Genomic DNA, 19,405 nt, shown 5'->3' on the forward strand with positions numbered 1-19,405 from the left:
AAATTCTTGTGAAGGAAGCTCCCATTAAACATTTTCACAAGTTACTCTAAACAACAAACTATTTCTACAACAAAGTAGTGTAAATTGAATAGGATATTTCAAGCTATATTAATTAAAACATCTACTCCTACCAATAATTCAGCTGCTTGGACCCATAAGCAGTAGTAACTTGCTGGGGAAGAAATAAACACAATTATAAATCAATCTTGGCATCAAATTAGAGGAATTGTAATTGATATATGATAACCGAACACCAAAAGTACTGCAAATCGGACAATCAAACTGCAGCATCCCCTTCTGGTCCATTCATAATTGATATATCATTCTAATTGATATATAAACATATGGTTTAATTTCACAACACTATTAATATAGAAGGTGGCACCAATCAGATCAGATTGAAGTGTTAACATAGTAGCTTAGTAGTTCTTCAAAACACAGCTCAAGCTGATAAAATCGCATGAGAATGTCATCAAAAGCGAGCTAGGGTGGTGCAATCCATGGGAAAGGGATTACCCACACCATTTTCCATGTAGTATTGAGGATATGCAGCATCCATCATGACAAACTGCATATCCTCAGAAGGCTTCCAATGGCGTTTTCTTTGATTGATAAACCAGTTGTTGATTTGTTTCTGATCTAGGCCTGTGGATTCTGCAAGTGCTAGCTTTTGCGGCTCCTGTGAATACCATCTCAATTACTATACCACATGAACAAATTAAGAAGTTTTATACATATGCAAAACTATTATAAATACTGAAAGAATGCTTCAAATTACTAGTGCTGACCAAAACTTCATCATTGTGGGCAACAAAAGTTTGATAAACTAAACGACCTATTAAAGTCTGGCAATTAAGAAGCATGGGCACTGAAGCATAAAAGGTTAGGAGGCAAATGAATTCATACCGATGGGTAAGGCCACCTGTGATGTCTGCTCCACCAATCCAACAACAGCTGTCGGGCTTCCTTTGGCAACTTCCCCTTCTTTTTCTTCTTCAAGAATTCCTGCTTGAGACTTCCCAGAGATCCACTGTATCTGCGTAAAAGCTGATCTTTCAGGTCCCTGTCCTCAGCTAGAGGATCTATGCAGTGGTCTTTCACATCAATCTCTTCTTCTGATGATCCACTTTGCCCTGCAGAATCACCGAAAGCAACAACTACTAAAGTAAATAAGCAAATTATAAAGGTGTTAGCAGACAAGCATGCATCTATCTGCACATATATCACACATTGGAGTTAAAAAAAGTAAGCAGATTAGCATAACAAAGATCCCAAAAAGACAATTAGTAATTTAGATGCTCCATATCAAATGCCTAAATGAAGCCTCTAGGTCATTTAGCTGCATCAGTGACCACTTCATACCAACCCAGAAGCAGCAAGTTTGAGACACATCTAGTAAAAATCGAGATCATTGACGAAGCAAAAGGAAACAAAAGGAAACAAAAGGAACCAAAAGAAATTCTATTGGCAGATATTATCACAGAAAATTTTCACGCTTGCTATTGACATCCTTTTAGGAGTTGTGTGGGGCTGTGATCTATGATAACAAAAACAAGACAGAACCTAAAAAAATTTTCTTCCTCATTTAATGTTACACATGATACAAGTCCACCAAGAGAAGGATATTATCAGTTATTAGAACCTTCTTGTTATCAATTTCATTTATGAAAGACAAAAAATAGAAATGGCAGACAATATTAAAAAAATAAAAGCATAGAACCAAATTTGCTGTGTCGATTTCATTTTTAATAATGTTTTCTGAAATACAGGACAGTAGATGTGTGTATATTCAAGGTAAACAAATTTGCTAAAGACTTCAAACATGGTTTAGAAAATCACAAAGCCTGAGTGCATTTGTGTTTCCAGCCAACTAGCAATATACATCAGAATGCATATGGTTCTTGAAAATGAGTATATTCAAAAGTCAATTTATTTGAGCATGCTGATTTATTAGAGACTTTCAGATAGGTATCCAATTATTTCAAATAGAAATAACTAACAATCAAAGAACTGACCAGCTAGTCAGGAATTGAGATCATAGTTTTCAAAAATTGTGAACATTAATTAGTTTCTTGTGTTAAGTGTTCCCAAGATAAGCAGCTTCTGAGACAATGATCTCAATATATTATCAAAATTTTGTCAATCCATTCCTTTGCTCCCAATTCTCACCGGGGTGAGGAAACAGTCACAACTCACTTAGTGTGAACTCCTTCTAGAGAATAATAATTGTTTGATCAGTTATAGGGACAAACCCGTCTCTTCCTCACTGAATAGCTAAGGCATGATGTTCGTGTTTCAGCTTTATCTAAAGATGGAGAATGATAACTAGAATTAAGATTGAGCTAATTAACTAATTACAGCTTTTAATCCACACAATTGGGACAAGCATACTTTAAACTTATGGATAGGCACCCATTCTAGATGAAACAAGAAGGTTGTCCTGGAGGTATATATTGATTCCACACCGACACAAATTCAAATTAACCTTCTGCATGTGTCCCATGTCTTACCAAAAGGGAAACATAATGCATTATTAAAGGGAATTGACATATGTTAGAATAACTAATAGTGTAGTAAGAGTGAGAAGTGTGGAGCTTTAAGGGTAATTTGGAAGAAATGCACTTCTTCAGCTTATTACTAAGATTCGGAATTATGTTAATGAAATCATGTTAGATTATTAGAATCAATTAACTTACCTCTATGAAAGTAGAGGTATTCTTTTTTGGTCACGTCTTTCATAGACAAAGAAAAAGTCATACAAACAATCATTAATCTCAACTAATGAATGCATCATTTCTAATGCCTGTATAATGGAAGCCAAGATCTCACTGATTGATTAAGGTAACAGCATTCAATCTAGTTGTCCTCAGACTGCCAACAACCAAATAGAACATTCATCAATAAGCTCAGCGAAAATGTTTTGACTTAAATATTATGAACTTTTTAAACACATCAACTTAAATGTACCTCAGAGAACAAAATATTACAGTAATAAGACTAATTAAATAATTTTCATTTCTAAATATTCAAATTATTGAAAGATGTTCATCATGATAACTCTATCTTAATAGCTTGAATAGATTACTCATCAATCCTACTTATTCTTTTTAAATATCAAATGTTTTGACTTGAATATTATGAACTTCTTAAACAAGTCAACTTAAATGTAACTCAAAGAACAAAATGTTACAGTAATAAGACTAATTAAATAATTTTCATTTCTAAATATTTAAATTATTGAAACATGTCCATCATGATAACTCTACCTTAATTGCTTGAATAGATTACTCATTTATCCTACTTATTCTTTTTTTAATTCCATATGGAGACCTCTTGCTTGGGAAGACTGAGCCTAGCTAGCAGTAGTTATTTTTTCTTCATTAACTTCAAAAACAATTTTGACTGGACCAAGATCAATTCATATAAGGTGACATCAAGCCAAGACAACAATCTACAAATTAGAAAATAGAGTACATATATATGGCTAAAAAATTTACAAACCTTTATCAAAAAGCAAATATGCATCTCTATATACATCCGTCAAAATTCAAAAGAAGTAAATCTACATCCCAGGTTAATTTTTATAGTGACAGTTACGTAATAGTTTCTCTATTAACACTTAAACAAGAAAACAAACCCTAGAACTACTTAAGGATTCAGTACAACATTATAAAAGACAGATGGAGAAATTAATTAATCAGAGTTCTAGACACATACAGACAAATAAAAGAGAATCAAAGCTACAGACACCTAATTAGCTAGCTATCTGTGTGTGTGTGTGCGCGCGCGCATCAGCAGTCGAGCCTCTAAAAGTCCAAACAAAAAGAAAAAATTGTAAATTCTCTTCATTCTTACAAACACGTATTTATGTGTGTGTGTGTGTATATGAAACTCATTTTTCATGAAAAGCTAGAAACATGCAAGATTTGAAACGACTAGTCATCCTAATCTTAGAAACCATTAAAAAGAAAGTGCAGGGAGTAGCAAAAAGCGAGAATATATTCCATTACCAGAAATGTTAGAAGAAACAGCTAGGGTTTTGAGCTGAGCGTCGATCTCTGAGAGGAAAAGCGAGGCATCTTTAAACGGTTTAGTAAGCTCCTGCTCATATTTGGTTAACATTTCACAGTAAGCTTCCATGAACTGGTCCAGTGCTGGGTCATCACCTACACGAGAAGCTGCTGTTCCAGCTGATGACCTACTCATGATGGCTTCCCCGGATGCACATGCTTCATCTAACCTAGCCACAACTTGTGCAGGAGCCCCAACCTGATCAGATAATTAGATGAACATGTATTATGTAGATCGTGACATCATCAAATCTACAAGAAAATTAAGAAAATCTCATGCACACATGTTTTTTTTTTTATTTTCTTTCACAAATTCTTCTTCACCTTTTGACAATTGACATAAGAGGCCAAGAGGCGAGGGAAGTGAGGGTGAGCAAAGATCCCAGCCTTGATGGAGTTAGAACTATTGTCGGTGCAGTCGTACTGAACTTCTTGTTGCTGTGGTGGGGGCATCATCAAATTAGGAGGAAGAAACGCCTTATTATTATGATCACTTGTTGTTCCTGCACTAGAATTCATCATCATTATAGAACAAAGTGATCCATTCATATTATTATTAACATTACCATTATTATTGCTACTACTCTCTCCCAAAACCATCCAACAGTTAGGGTTTCTAGTGCTACTAGTTCCTCCACTTTCCATAAATCTCTCTTTCTCTCTCTCAGAGGAAGATCCTGCTGCTAGCTAGCTGTACTCTGAAAGAACACTCCCGGTTTTGTAGCTAACACTCTCAGTAGTAATCTTTTTCGCAGATGATGAAGTGCAGAGAAAGAAAATCCTAGTCAGTACTCTTTAATCTTTATAATATTCATTCCGTGTAATTTATCCGAAGATTGTGAGAAAGAGAGAGATAGAGAGAGCACGAAGATAGATAGATAACGTGCGCCTCTGCAAATACTTCTGAGTTTTTTGCCTTCCCAATGAATGAAAATTGAACAAGCTAGCAGCTAGCACACTTCCAATCACCTCGTTTATTGCAGAGACTCTGATGCAGTACTACTATTACTTGCCTCATCTCTCAAAGAAAGAAACAGGAGACAGAGAGAGAGAAACTAACAATGGCTTGTGGAGCTCGCTAGAGAATCATGAATCATATATCAAGTTGGATGACAAGCTAGCAAAATTAAAGCTTTTGAAACGATTGATGTGAACCAAAGCTTACTACTGTAGTACCCTTCTCTCTCTTTCTTTTATGATGAGCGATGCTAATCAAATTAATCTGAACCGTCCATCGGTTGATATTCTCTTGGGATTTTGGGTTGGAAGACAAGGATAGGCAGGCACTGGCACTGGCATTGGCATGGGCATAAGTACATGCACAACCGTTTATTAACCTTTTCTTTGTTTTTACTTTTACATAACGACGGCGTTTGGTCATTGATGAGTCTGTTCTCTTTTTAATTAACTTTTAACAACATTTTAATGTAAGAGGGTCAGAGTCAAGGGGTCTAATCAGATTATTCATAATCGATTGAATTGGCATTTGGTGGTGGCAATAATTTAAACAATGAAAGTTGGGTTCAATTTGGGGGGGGGGGGGGGGAGGCGGGGGGTAGAGAGAAAGAGAACAAAAGCTAAAGCTCTGATAAAGTTCGTTGGTGGGACACTCCTACCATTCTCTCTTCCCAATCTCTCACTCTCTCTCTCTCTCTCTCTCTGTTGGAGTCCTCCTGTATTTGCTTTGCTTTTATCTCGCTTCCACATAATAACATGCCACTCTCCTTTATACTCTTGCATTTTATGGCTTTATTATGTATATGTTCATGACTTCATGCCCTATGTAATATGAAATATGTATTAAATGAAGATTGAACAGATTGAACGACATTTCAACATGTCACAATCTGGTCAAGTATAAGGAGAGTTTTAAGGAGAAATTGTGAAGTTGACTGGAAGTTTCACGTTTGGAATTTAATGTGAAACTATCAATTTAATAAGATTATGCCACGTGGTCTCGTTAAGTTAAACCTTAAAATTTCAAAATTAATTATTTTACTTTTTCAACGCTTCGGATTTGTGCGGCTGTGTTCTCTATCTAACATTCTAACTCAATTCTTCTCTCTCTCTCGCCAACACATCTCTCATCATTGATCTAGCCGAACTGATAAAATCTCCTTCATCAACCATCTCCGCCACAATCTTGTTATTCACCCATCTTAATTTATTTTGTATGTCAAGTGATTATTAGTCTCATCTGGGAGCTATTGATAACCAATAAAACAAATTAAACCCAATAAAACAAATAAAAAATGGTAGAAGTGGGCTAGTATAACATAAAATTTAACAGAAAATTAGATCTCTTTTCAAAAGATACCTAATTTGTCAAGCATCATTGGATGTAGTCACAAGAATATTAAACAACCAGGTAGTGCACGTTGTAAATAGTAGGAGAAATTTTTAAGATTCTAATCATAAGCATAAATTGATATAAAATATAAAATAAAGATAATCAGGCTGCGACCACGATAGACTGAGAGAGAAAGGGAGGAGGAAAGAAGGAAGAGAAATTGGCTTTCAAAATTTGGGGAAAGAGGGATTCGTTGGAAAATTGAAAAAATTAATTAAGTTTTAAGATTTAAATTAACGAGATTTAAAGATATTAGCAAGTAATTCCACATCCGATTTTTGATGTAAATCCTACTCTGCACTCTAGAATTACTCGAGTTTAAAAGATAATAGATTTTAAGCCACTAAGCTAAAAGCATAGTGGTTAGAACTCAAGTTTCATAATTGTGAGATTATGGATTCGAGTTCTCACAACACATTCTTTTTTCAATTTAAGTGAAGACGATTTTCTTCCTTTCGAAATGTGAGTGGAGTGGACGTTCCTTAAATATTAAAGAAGATTAAAATCTAGACTGTGCTATATAAGATTTTGATGGAACAATTCATGAACAAAAGGACGAGCACAACTTTAGGTCGGGAGGAAAGGAATGGTCTCAAGTTATAATATTTGGAGGGCTTTGCACTGGACCAATAAGAAATGTATTGAATTAATTAATATATTAAATTGACTTAGAAAAGAGGGGGAGTTGCAGAGAAACTGTAGTTTCATTAATATTGTTAATAAAATCTTATGCAGTTTCTCATTGTTAATAAAATCTTAAGCAGTTTCTCATTTTTATTGCTAATTGATAGACGAAATGCTACCGTTAAAATTAAATAAAGTATGAACCATGTAAGTGTTTTATGTTTTTTTTTAAATTAACTATGACAATCAGACTATAACTCATATTATATGAGATTATTATTAATATTTCTTTAATATTCGAAAGACTCTCCCTTCACTCAATTATAAGTTATAATTGAGGAAGAACTTGAGCCCCCACAAAAGATTTGTGGAGGCTTGAATTGTTTGTGAGGGCAGCTCAACCACTTGGCTAAAGGTCAGTTTCAATTGCTCTATGCTGCTCACACTTTTAAGGCTTTTTTTTGGAGGGGGGGGGGGGGCGCACTTGTACTTTTCTACATATGCTAGAATAGAGGAAGTCTTTGGTTTATTGGGACCTAAGCTGTTTGTATGAAGTGTTCAAACATATTTAAGGTCTATTTGGTATGGAAGTAGGGTGGTTATGAATTTTAAGTTATTGTATTAAAATATTTAATAAATATTAACTATTATAATTTTGACGTTAACTTGATTTGATTGATAGCTTGTAAAATAAAAAAATTTGTAACATATTTATTATTTTCAAAATTATATTTACTGCATGTTATTAAATTTTATTTTATAATTATAATTTTTTTTTTTTGAGAAGACAATAACTATAACTTAGAAATGACTGCTAGACCAATTACAAAACCCCAATAAGTCACGAGGTCATGAGTCCAGTACACTGACCTCTACTTTACATTTAGACCTCACCAACCAAACGTTATCATTGGAATTCTGTAATTATTCTCTTCTGATCTCTTCCATATCCAACGTACACCAATGTACATCATTATTTTTTGCCTTTTCAGATTATCAAAATGAGCTGAAACAGAATTATTTTCTCATTTTTAACAGTTTTCATTCATTGGATCACAACAATGAGTGATAAATAATTAAATGCTTATACTCTTAGCTTTATTTTGTCTTTTGATCTTAAAGTACTAGATAAAGAATACCTCTCTGAAGACGTTTCCAAGCACGCAAGCTATATATTCTTTTCCATGCACGTTTAAATCTTCTATAGCGTGAAACAAGTTGTCATGGCTGCTAAGTGGGTGTCCCCACAGCAAATCGTAATAAATTAAAAGACGAGAAAGGTGGGGTGCACCATTCATATATTTAATGAATCCATTTTAATAGAAATTTATAAGGATTGACAAAACCATACTCACTGGTGGTGATAAAAACACTTTCTCAAACTGAGTTAAGAGTACATCCGATCTAGTATCATTATATATTGCGAGCAGATTTTTTAATTGAAATCAACAGACCCAAACCCTCAATTATATTTATACAGTATAAAGATATATTTGACATATTGTATTATATTAGCTCTGAAATCTAATAATATTATATAACATTTGGTATTATAATAATAATAATTATTATTATTTTATTACTGAATATATATTAAATTAATAATTAAATAATTATTTTTATATTAATTACTTATATATATATAATTATATTACAATATAATATAAAATAGCAATATTAATTAAATATTATTAACATATTAATCATTAAACAGCATGTTATTAAAATATTATGGGACCCACGATTTAATCCCAACCTTGGTGGAAAAATTAAACCATGGGGCCATGGGATAAGTAGTCTAAGATAACTCAAATAACTCATTTTATATTATTTTAATTTTATAATAAGAATAATTATTTAATATTATATTTTACAGTGGTATAAAAAAATAAGAAATATTTTTATAAGTAAATAAATATAGATAATTATTTATTACATTATAACTAAGTAAAAGTTTACATTATTGTAATTCATTGTAAAAATATTTTATAAAAATAACTGTTATTTAAATATTACATTTTTTACAGTAAAAAATAGTAATATTTTAATTATTATAACTAGATAATTAAATTTATAATATAATCCAATCCGATGGTACACTAAATAAAATACAAAATAATATTAATTTTATGAATACCAAAATGAAATCATATTTTGTCCCATCTTATTCTATCTAATCATGCATATCAAATGGTACTCTAATTTTATGAATAGCTCATGAATAAACCCTTTATGGTCATGCCTGCAATATAATAATTGTTGTGCCATTGCCGGCGCTCCACCATTGGTTAGTTTAGTTTGCAAATATGAAGTAAACAATGACACATGGTGCCATAGCTAAATATCTATTATGCCTGGCCATTGGTGAGCTAGCTTTGGAGGAATAAAGAAATAAATTAAGATTCTCTTATGATTTAATCTCTTCTTAATTAAAAATATATGTGAGTGATTAGTAGTTAATAAATAAAAAAATAAAAAAATTAAATTTTACTCGTACATTATTATTATTAAAAAATACATGACACAAAATTTTTAAAAACTTCCGACAATCTTAAAGAAATAAAGCAGCATCCAAGGCTCAATAAGTGCAAGCATATGGAACTGTGGAGCAAATAGGACAAAAGGCAAGGTGGTTTGGGTTAGAAGCATAAAAGAAGGGCTTGTAAGCCATGTATAAATAAGTTAGCCAAGTAAAAAGTCACGTGGATATGTGATCTAAGCCAAGTAAATACATAGGTTAGGCAGTTAGCATCCATTTGTTAGATAAGCTTTGATACGAATTCAACTAGAGAAAGAGAGAAAAAAAAAAAAAGGAACAGTACTTGGCTTATCTCTCCAAGCTCGTCTATACTTTAATTAATTAATTTATTTGTTGTCATACTTAGCCTCCCTTATCTCCATCATCTATCATATTTATTTATGTTATTAAATACCTCTTACACACACACACGTATGTATATATATATGTATGTATGTATTCCATTTTTATTTTTAAAGAAAAAAATCCCTTTTTAGTCATCGCCTTTCATTTCTAAGGCCTACATAATTTTTGTGAGTGCGTTATAAACTTCCATGTTATGTATTTGTAGGTCGATATAAAAATAGATTAACTAGAGGTAAGAAAAAGTTATAAAGAAACAAGAAAATTATGGTCGGGAAAAAAGGAGATGCTGGCTCTTCATTTCATTACGACATATAGAATAAGGGCAAGGGTGTAATTGCAATTTCACAAAATGAGAAAATGGTGAATCCACTATTATTTACAACACTCCCATTTCAATTCACCATTTATTTTACATATAATATAAAGATTTATTAGATGTGCTCAATACTGTCTCGTTAAAACTTTGCCAATAAAATTCAATGGGACAACACCTAATTAAAGGAAAAAGAGTACAATGCACATTTATCTAATATAATTATAGATACTCCTATCTGCAAAATATGGTCCCCTGATGAAATATCTTTTTAAAAGTCATGCATCAATTTGATATTTTGTTGAGTTGATGAATGTCATTCCAATGTCCTCATATTTGTGCTGAGTTGAAATTCGCTAACAAGTTTACAACGAATGCAATGTCTGGTCTAGTGTATTGTGCCAGCTATAATAAAGCACTGATAGCATTTAGATAAAGTACTTCTGGATAGTCTAGTGCATTAAGCCAAGAACAAAAAAACACTAAAAGCATTTAGATATGGTACATCTAGACCAAACATCTCATTTCTTTTAGGATCAAGAAATTGAACAATCATAGGAATGTTTAGCGGGTGAGCATTATCAATTAAAACATTTTAAGGTTCTTTCAATGTAATTCGATTTACGGATAAGTATTTTCTTTGTTTTATGCTTGATCTGTAGGTTGAGACAATTATCTATCCTCGAAGAAATCAAAAACATCAAGATGAGTCAGATCAACAGGAAATTAGTCTTAATTTTTCTTTTCCTTTTCTTGGATGCTTGGTAGAGGTTTATTAAATGTTTACTCGTACTGCAAGTATATACCAATGTCATTTTTTCCTCCACACCAACAACAAATTCCTTTCTTATCATATATAACATTTTTTCTTTCTGCATCATTACTCTTATCGTGTCTCTTATACATGTTCCACTTCTGGTGGCGTCCATTTATGTTATTCCATTGTCCTGAGTGCCTGCTACCACTATGGGGGTAATAACCATACTTTCTCTTACTTATTCGATTACAGCCATTTGTGCATTTGCATTCACTTATGGGAATGATTGAGAATCAGTTGAGCGTAATTCATGATTTTCATTTCAAATTCTTTCTTTAAATATGTAGCACTTTTAGAAGCTCTTTAAGAGTTCCAATTAGTTCATGTCATCAATATAAATTGCTAAGATTGCAAATTCAGATTATGATTACTTTATATAAACACATAGATAGATAGGATCACTAGCATTTCCATCGTCAATAGTTCCATATAAAGGATGTTGTAGCTTGATTGAATACATATTACAATCTTTTGATTCATATGCTTCAAATATATTGAATACTTCAGAGATCTTCATGTAAATATTAGTATTAAATGACCTATACAAATATATAGTAACTGCATCCATGAGATGTGTGTCAAGTCTTTCTGAGACCGCTAAACTGATTAAAATTGAAATGTAATAATATCCATCATTGGGGAATACATATTCTCATCATTACTACCAGGTCTCTATAGGAGACCTTGTGCAACTAGTCACGTGTGCTTTATATCTAGTGATAAAAAAAATAAAAAGTATAGAAAGAGGTTGAACTAAGTACAAAGGTACTAACTAGAGCAGCTCATTAATTTATTCTTTGATTTTATTCATTATTTTTCTCTATATATTACAACATCTTTATATATATTCTCTTTATATCCTTCATGGATATATTTATAATATCTCTTTGTATCCTTCAGGAATATATCTAAATTATAGAGAAATATTGTAATAGCTACTCACACTTTTCATTTCTCTATCTTTTCTCATAAATATCTATTTGTATCCATTGGGTTTGACATCTTCAGATGGGTGGACAATAGGTCTATAACTTCATGTTTAACTAAAGAAGTCAATTCTGCTGGAATTGCTTTTGTCCATTAAGGTCAATCATGCCTTTGTCTATATTCATTAAAGTTTGTAGATCATGATAATTTACAATGTTAATAGCTACTATAAATGCAAACACATCTTTGATGACAATTTCTTTGTGATTCCACACATTTGTGCTTGTAAAATTTATAGACATTTATTTATGTCTGGCCACTGCAAAGGTTTATGCCTCATCCTGGGCATATACCTCTTCAAGAGTCTTTCAGGGTGTTTGGTCTCATCAAGGACCTGACACCTTTAAAAATATTACCCTGATTATAGTCAACAAAAATCTCACTATTTCTGGATTCATTTGCCTCTTCAAGAATTATTGTGACTTTAGGGACTTTTGTCACTTCAGGGATATCAATTCACCTAAAATTGTGATGCAGATAATATAGATACATTTATAGCTCGAGCTTCATTTTCAATAATATTCTGATTTTTCATTCTCGTCTTCTGAGGAGCATTGCTTTTGGAACCAAGTGATCTGTCATGTTTATGATGTATAATATATAATTCACTAGCTTCTCGTACCCTTGATTGTTAAGCATGAACAATCACCCTGGTCAATGTAGTAGCAACTAGAATATGTGACTTGGTTACTTTTACTAAATCTGCATCTGGTATTTGGTTTACAATTTGCTGTAAAAAAATTATTCTCCGTACTTCATTTTCACATTAACTAGTACGAATGTGAAAAAAAAAACTTTCCAAGACAATTCATGACTTACTTAAGGAGGCTTTTTATTCTTCAATGATGAAAAAATTGTCACTTCAAAGTGACAATCCGTAAGCGATGATAAAATCACCTGACGAAGGTTTAAGATATCAGCATTATAAAATGATGCAATCAATCTTGCAAATGCAATATTGCGTGTGCATAGTAAACAAACATGTGACCACCATGTATATGCATCATTTAAAATCATAAAGTATCAAAATGGAGATTGGTTCACATATATCTCCCTGATTCTTTGTAAAATCATGAATATTTATGACTAACCTCAAAAAGGAATGGTTTAACCACAAATTTTCCTTATGAGCAAGCAACATAAACAATTTAATTGGGCAATAGAATCTTTTGATTCTTTAATTGATGTCCATAAAGATTTTCACAAATTCTATACATTATTATAGATATTGAGTGTTCAAGGTAATCATGCCACAATATAAATATGTTTAGAGGAATGAACTTTTGGTTCATTACTGCATAACTTTTAATTTTAACAAAATCCAGTTAAGAAGGCTTTACAGCTTCTCTAGTATGTATTTAATGCCTTTACAATATAATAGCCATTCTGGTGAGTACCTTTAAAATGTAACAGATTTCTTCTAGATCTAACTAAAAATAAGGGAATCGAAATACTTAATTTTCGTTCTCTTGCTAACAAGATTATTTTTTTTAAAAGTATTTGATTGATTATAACTCTTTAGGAGTAGTCAATCAAGTCGTAGGGCCAAATATAATGTATACCTTTTGCTTCAGAAAATATTAATAGAATAAAATCAATGTAGGTGTTATATTGAACCAGCCATATAAATCAACATAATAAGCATAAAGAAATAAACATAAATAAATATAAGCAACAAAAATTAAACTGCTCACTTAAAAAAATCACTTTAGGTGGTTTCCTCAATATTATTATTGTCGTAAGAAATTATGACTATTATAAAGATAATGTTCTTTTATCATAAGTTCCGATGCTCACATTCACTTTAGGGAATGATAAGCTTTTAATATGATTATAATTATTTATGATTACCATTCAATTGTGATCGAGTATTGCCATATTAGATTCTTTCATGTGTTTAGAACTTTAGATTCTATCTTTTAAAATCATAACTTAGAACTTCAGGTTTTGAGTTTTGACAAGGTTAGGACTTCAAGTTCTAATTTTTAATGATGCTGGAACTTTAGGTTCTTCCCTTCAATTTGTATTATAAAACTCAGGCTGCAACAATAATATTTAAGAAATATATGCAAAAATAAATCTTATTTATTAATAAACATAATTTGATAGGCAGTTACACTAATCATAATTTATTAAAATTAGAATAACTTAATAGGTGGTTAAACCAACCATAATAATAGAATAATAACGTAATAACAATAACAATAAACTTTACTTTTTATGCATAGAACTTCAAGTCCATAAATCTTGAACTTAGCTTCCATATTACAATTTTGAACTTCTAGTTCAAACATACTCAAAACATACCTTGGATCTTTTAGGTCCATAATATTCAGACTCTAGGTTCATATATGTATTTAGGGAAAAGCTACTTACCCCGATTTTAAACCCCGAAACCGCACCCCGAATATTGTCAAAATGATGCGTTTTGCTTTGATTTCTTTTTTGCTTTGACTGTTTTCCTTTTGTGTTGATTGCTTCTTTGCTTTTTTGCTTTTTTGCTTTGATTGCTTTCCCATTTAGTTCCACCTGTGCAACAGGTGAACATTTTCTTTCTTCTTCTATTTGCGCAAGCGTGAACCACAACACTCCGCTTTGCAGACTGAAACTGCAAACTATAAACTGCAAACTGCAAAACTCCAAGTATAGAGCTTCCAAACTGCAAACTATAAACTGCAAACTGCAAAACTCCAAGTACAGAGCTTCCAAACTGCAAAACGCCAACTGATTCGTGAAAGTTAAAGTGCTAAATTTCTACATTGCAAAACCCGTAAGTATTTGTTTGTATATTATTGTTCCTACATTTAATGATTGTAAGTTGAATCATGAGCGGTTTGATTTTAAATTTATAAATCTTGAGTTGTTTCATTTTAATTTGTAAGCTGAACCATGAGTATTTGTATCTAAAATTGCTCAACCGTGAGCATTTGTATCAAGTTAATCAACATCTGCTAGCTTGTGTTTTGATGTATTATTTTATTTTTGTCATTGTTTGGTTCCAAATGGGATATTCAAGTTAATCAACATTTATATAAGCAGTTTATATTTATGTTGTTGCAACAACAATTAAAATAAATATAATTTCTAACATAACATCAACTTTAGAAACTCAAACAGCCAAAATCTGCCTAAAACATCATCAAACAGGTAGTTGAACATCAGCTCTAGAAACTGATAGTTAAGGTTCATAATGCATAATTAGACATCCAGCTGTTGGAGCATCATGGGCAACAACAGACCCTAGAGACAGTTAATTGCGCTCAAAATTTCTTCAAAGATCAATCAGCACATAAATTATGGCATTAAAACAAATAATTTCTCATATACAAACCATTTACAATAATGCTTAAAACTTCATTACACAAGAACAATGTTCCATTTCCCGAGGAGAGGATCAACTTTATGAAAGATTTGAAGATGCATTAATTGAATGTGGGAGAAAATTACTTCAGTTTTGCTTCAGCTTGTTTCATTGAACTTGATTTCAATAACACGGTTGCTACTCCTATCTGAATAATGAATATCATAGCAGATTACTACAGAATTATTGTCAGATTTACCAAGCTGGTGAATACTGAAACTTCTGCCACATGTCACAATGGGGAGTCTCCTTTATAAAACCCCACTGCTGCCGCTGAATCTCTAACCGGCAATTCTGTGCAAGAATAGTAAAGTAATCCTTTTCAACTTGCTTTTCCAGGCTCACTCTCTGAGCACTACCCATCGGATAGTCCTGCTCAAATTTGCCAGACTTCACATAAAAATCCACCCCTCTTTCCGTTGTAAACTTGTACTCATAAGGGTAAAACCTCGACAAGGCATAAATTAGATCAGAAGACGGCAAAAACTGCAAAAGAATTATCAAAATCACAGGCAATAACTGAATTAACGCACGTAAATTAAACCCATCAGAGCCATCAACGTAGGTAACTGAATCAACGCACGTAATAATCTTTCGTTTTCTTAATTTGTTTCACGATCGCGATTGGCTCTTCCGTGTACACCAGAGAGGACGAAGAAGAAGCTGAGGTAGATGCGTCAGTTGATGGGCCTCGGTGTCGGATCGTCGATTGATCAGACGGCTTTGAATTGGGCTCTGCGGACGGGCCGTTAGGTTTTGAAGGAAGCAGCAGCAGCAGAGAGCTCGGTCTTGAAGGAAGCAGCAGCGGCAGTGACCACAAGATGATAGGATTAAACGAAAAGAAAGCAAAGGTCCGTTTCTGTGGTTTGGCAAAAGAAAAGAAAGGAAGAAACATGGGTTAAATGCACCGTTTTCAATTTAATCAAAACGGTGCGTTTTAAATTCGGGGCGCATTTCAGGGTTAAAAATTAAGGTGAATAGCAGCGTTCATGTATTTATACGAATTTTTCAGATCCACAAATCTTAAAGTTAGAACTTTTAGATCATGTGCATATAGTTGTAGAATTGGAACTTCACATTCTAATCTAATAATTTAGAACTTCAGGTCCCAATATAAATTTCAAAGCTTTAAGTTCCAAAATTTATTTATAATAACTTCAGATTATTATATACACCTTTATTGCAAACTTCAAGTTATAACACAATGAATATGAACAAAACTAAATATGGACAATGATCTAAATATCGCAAAACTTGAAATTAAGAAGTTACCAAACTGCCCTCATCGTTCAACAATGACTACAAAGATAGGAATAGAAACTTTTGGCCGTGTTGAATCCAAAGGTGGTAGCAGCGAGCTTTGACGCGCAGCACGACGACAGATCAAACTCCAACAATGGTGAAACTTCGGCGACTTGACCAACAACTAATCATTCACTTCTAACGATGATTGACTGTTAGACTTTGAAGAGGATGATGGGAGAAATAAACCCCAAGTGACAGCATGTATGAAATCCAGTGAAATCGCGCTTAATTAAGCCAAATTTAACCGCGACTGTTCATGGTTTCGAACGATAGCTTCCAGTCATTTTCTGGCATCGACGATGCGGTGCGAATGTCCAATGTTGTCTGAAGATCCATTATTGGTGATGTGGTCGGATTTGAACGATGGCAGTGATGGGGTGCGAATGTCCAGCGTTGTTTGAGGATCCATTGCCGATGATGTGGTCGGATTTGAACGATGGCTGGGTTCGAGTTCAGATTTAACTTGACCCCTTTAACTCAAATCACTCACTCTAAAACTAGAGTTTTTCGGTGGTATTTGCCTACTTGTCTGAGCTTCGATCGAAATGATTTTTATGGCAGGATGCTCATCTCATCAAAGGCTTTATTTTGATATATTCTATTGCTATGTCGGAACATATTTATGTTGATGACATATTATAAACTTACATGTTATGTATTTGTATATTGATATAAAAATAGATTAACTAGAGGTAAAGAAAATGATAAAGAAAGAAGAAAAGTGTGGTCGGGAAAAAATAAGGATGCTGGCTCTTGATTTCATTACTGTATAAAATAAGGGTGATGGTATAATAGTAGTTTCATAAAATGGCAAAATAGTGAATCCACTGTTATTCACAATAGAGTGATGTTTTTAACACCCTTGCATAAACCTCTTTCTTCCATTAAAAGTATATTTAAGGACAAACATAAATATAATGAACCCATTTATATTTTCACTCTCTTCCATCTCTTTTGCTTGATTTTTTTTTGGGAAACTCTTCAAATTTATCATCAACCTATTTTCTTCATTTTTTCAATTTATGCCTCTCATTTATTCAATTGATTGACAAAAATTTAAATAGTCCAATTTTATTTTTCGTCACTTTTTAGATTAATTGTATTTATTCTTGGGAAGCTTGTATTTTTGAATTTAGTATAGAGAGAAAGTTTGAGGAGAAGAATAGATATAACAAAACTTTAAGAATTTTATTACACATAATTATTTATGTGAAGAGTGAGGTAAGACGATTCACAAAAGAATTTTTCTTTTTTCTTTTTTGTTCACTGTAGAAGAATTTTTTATAAGGAGAAAAATGCTAAAAGTTAAAGATTCAAATAAAAATAATATTAATTGAGATATATATATATATATATATATATTATTTTTGGTAATAAATTGAGTATAATTGAAAATTATGAAATTGTTCATCAATTAGAAACACAGTATATTGAGAGAGAGAGAGAGAGAGAGAGAGAAAGCAAATAAGAATCGTAACAATAGCTTAGAGGCAATTTTTATTCATTCTCAAGTGTGTAAAAATAAGGAGATAACCCTCTTTTTATAGTCACATAACCATATAAATGAAGTAAATAGTTATTGAATAGATACATTATTAGTCATACGTTCTTATAAAATAGTCGAAGTTATAGAAGATGAAAAGTTGTTTTGTGGGAGAGATAAAATGTTGCTTTAATAAACATCCACATGATTAATTATAATTATTTCATAGCACTCACCTTTAATGTTTATCGTACAAATAATATGCCTCATAAGACCTTGGCTAGCAAAAACCCTATGGAAAAGTATTAATGAAAGAAAAAGAGCATACTATTCATTTATATTTTAAAGAAGTGCAAACTGCTTCAATTAAACCTCATTAAGAAAAACTAAATGGAACAGAAGCTTAATGAAGGAAAAGGAGTACAATGCATGTAATCCTCAATATGAATAATGTTATGAATTTATTAAAATAAATATGGATGTTCATAACATATATCTCTTAGTTTCTCCACTAGCAAATCTTTACTTCCATTTAACTCTCACTATCTCACGAGAAATCATGATCTATAATGTTTCTATTAATTTCGTGTAGTGATTGTGTAACTATAAAAGGAGAGCTCATCTCTTTGTTTTGTACACTTAAAATGAATAAAATTATTTTATAATATATTGTTCTTTTATTTTACTCTTTATTTTGTGTTATTGGCTAATAGCTTTTCTAAGACATTATCAGTAATTATGTAACTATAATTTTTTGTCAATGATAACATGTTGTATTATGTATTATTGTAATGTATGTATTTGTAATAAGATTGTCTTCCTAAGGTTGCATATATATTGTTCATCTTTATTTTTCTCTCTTGAAATATGCACAATTGTTGGTATAAAATTTGAGAATGAATTTTGTGATGTGAATATTATGATATGTGATGATTATAGAACTTCACTATTATTATATTACTGTGAGTGATTAAATGGAATATCTAGTATTTATTTGTTGATTATGAATCAATTATTTATATTTGTTTATATTGTCTTATAACTATATGAAAATGTCAAGTCTCGCAAAATTTGTATTTGTGGCACTTGATATGTCTACCGATAATTATCCATTATAGGTCTTGGATGCTGAAATCTATCTTAATGCAATAAATCTTTGAGATACTATTAAGGAAAATAATGATGCATCAACCCAAGACCATGCCAAGGTG

General features: G+C 32.0%; 1 protein-coding gene across 1 annotated transcript; it reads right to left on the bottom strand.

Moving 5' to 3' along the window:
• Nucleotides 1–312: 312 nt before the first annotated feature.
• On the bottom strand, nucleotides 313–5,290 carry LOC102609444 (homeobox protein knotted-1-like LET6). Its single transcript, XM_025094840.2, has 4 exons — nucleotides 4,395–5,290; nucleotides 4,011–4,269; nucleotides 907–1,133; nucleotides 313–679 (listed from the first exon to the last, which is right to left on the bottom strand). Exons 1-4 carry the CDS (start codon nucleotides 4,713–4,715, stop codon nucleotides 473–475), a joined length of 1,014 nt encoding a protein of 337 aa, XP_024950608.1. The 5' UTR covers nucleotides 4,716–5,290; the 3' UTR covers nucleotides 313–472.
• Nucleotides 5,291–19,405: the final 14,115 nt, after the last annotated feature.

Source organism: Citrus sinensis, chromosome 2 (assembly GCF_022201045.2).
Source record: "Citrus sinensis cultivar Valencia sweet orange chromosome 2, DVS_A1.0, whole genome shotgun sequence".
NCBI lineage: Eukaryota > Viridiplantae > Streptophyta > Magnoliopsida > Sapindales > Rutaceae > Citrus > Citrus sinensis.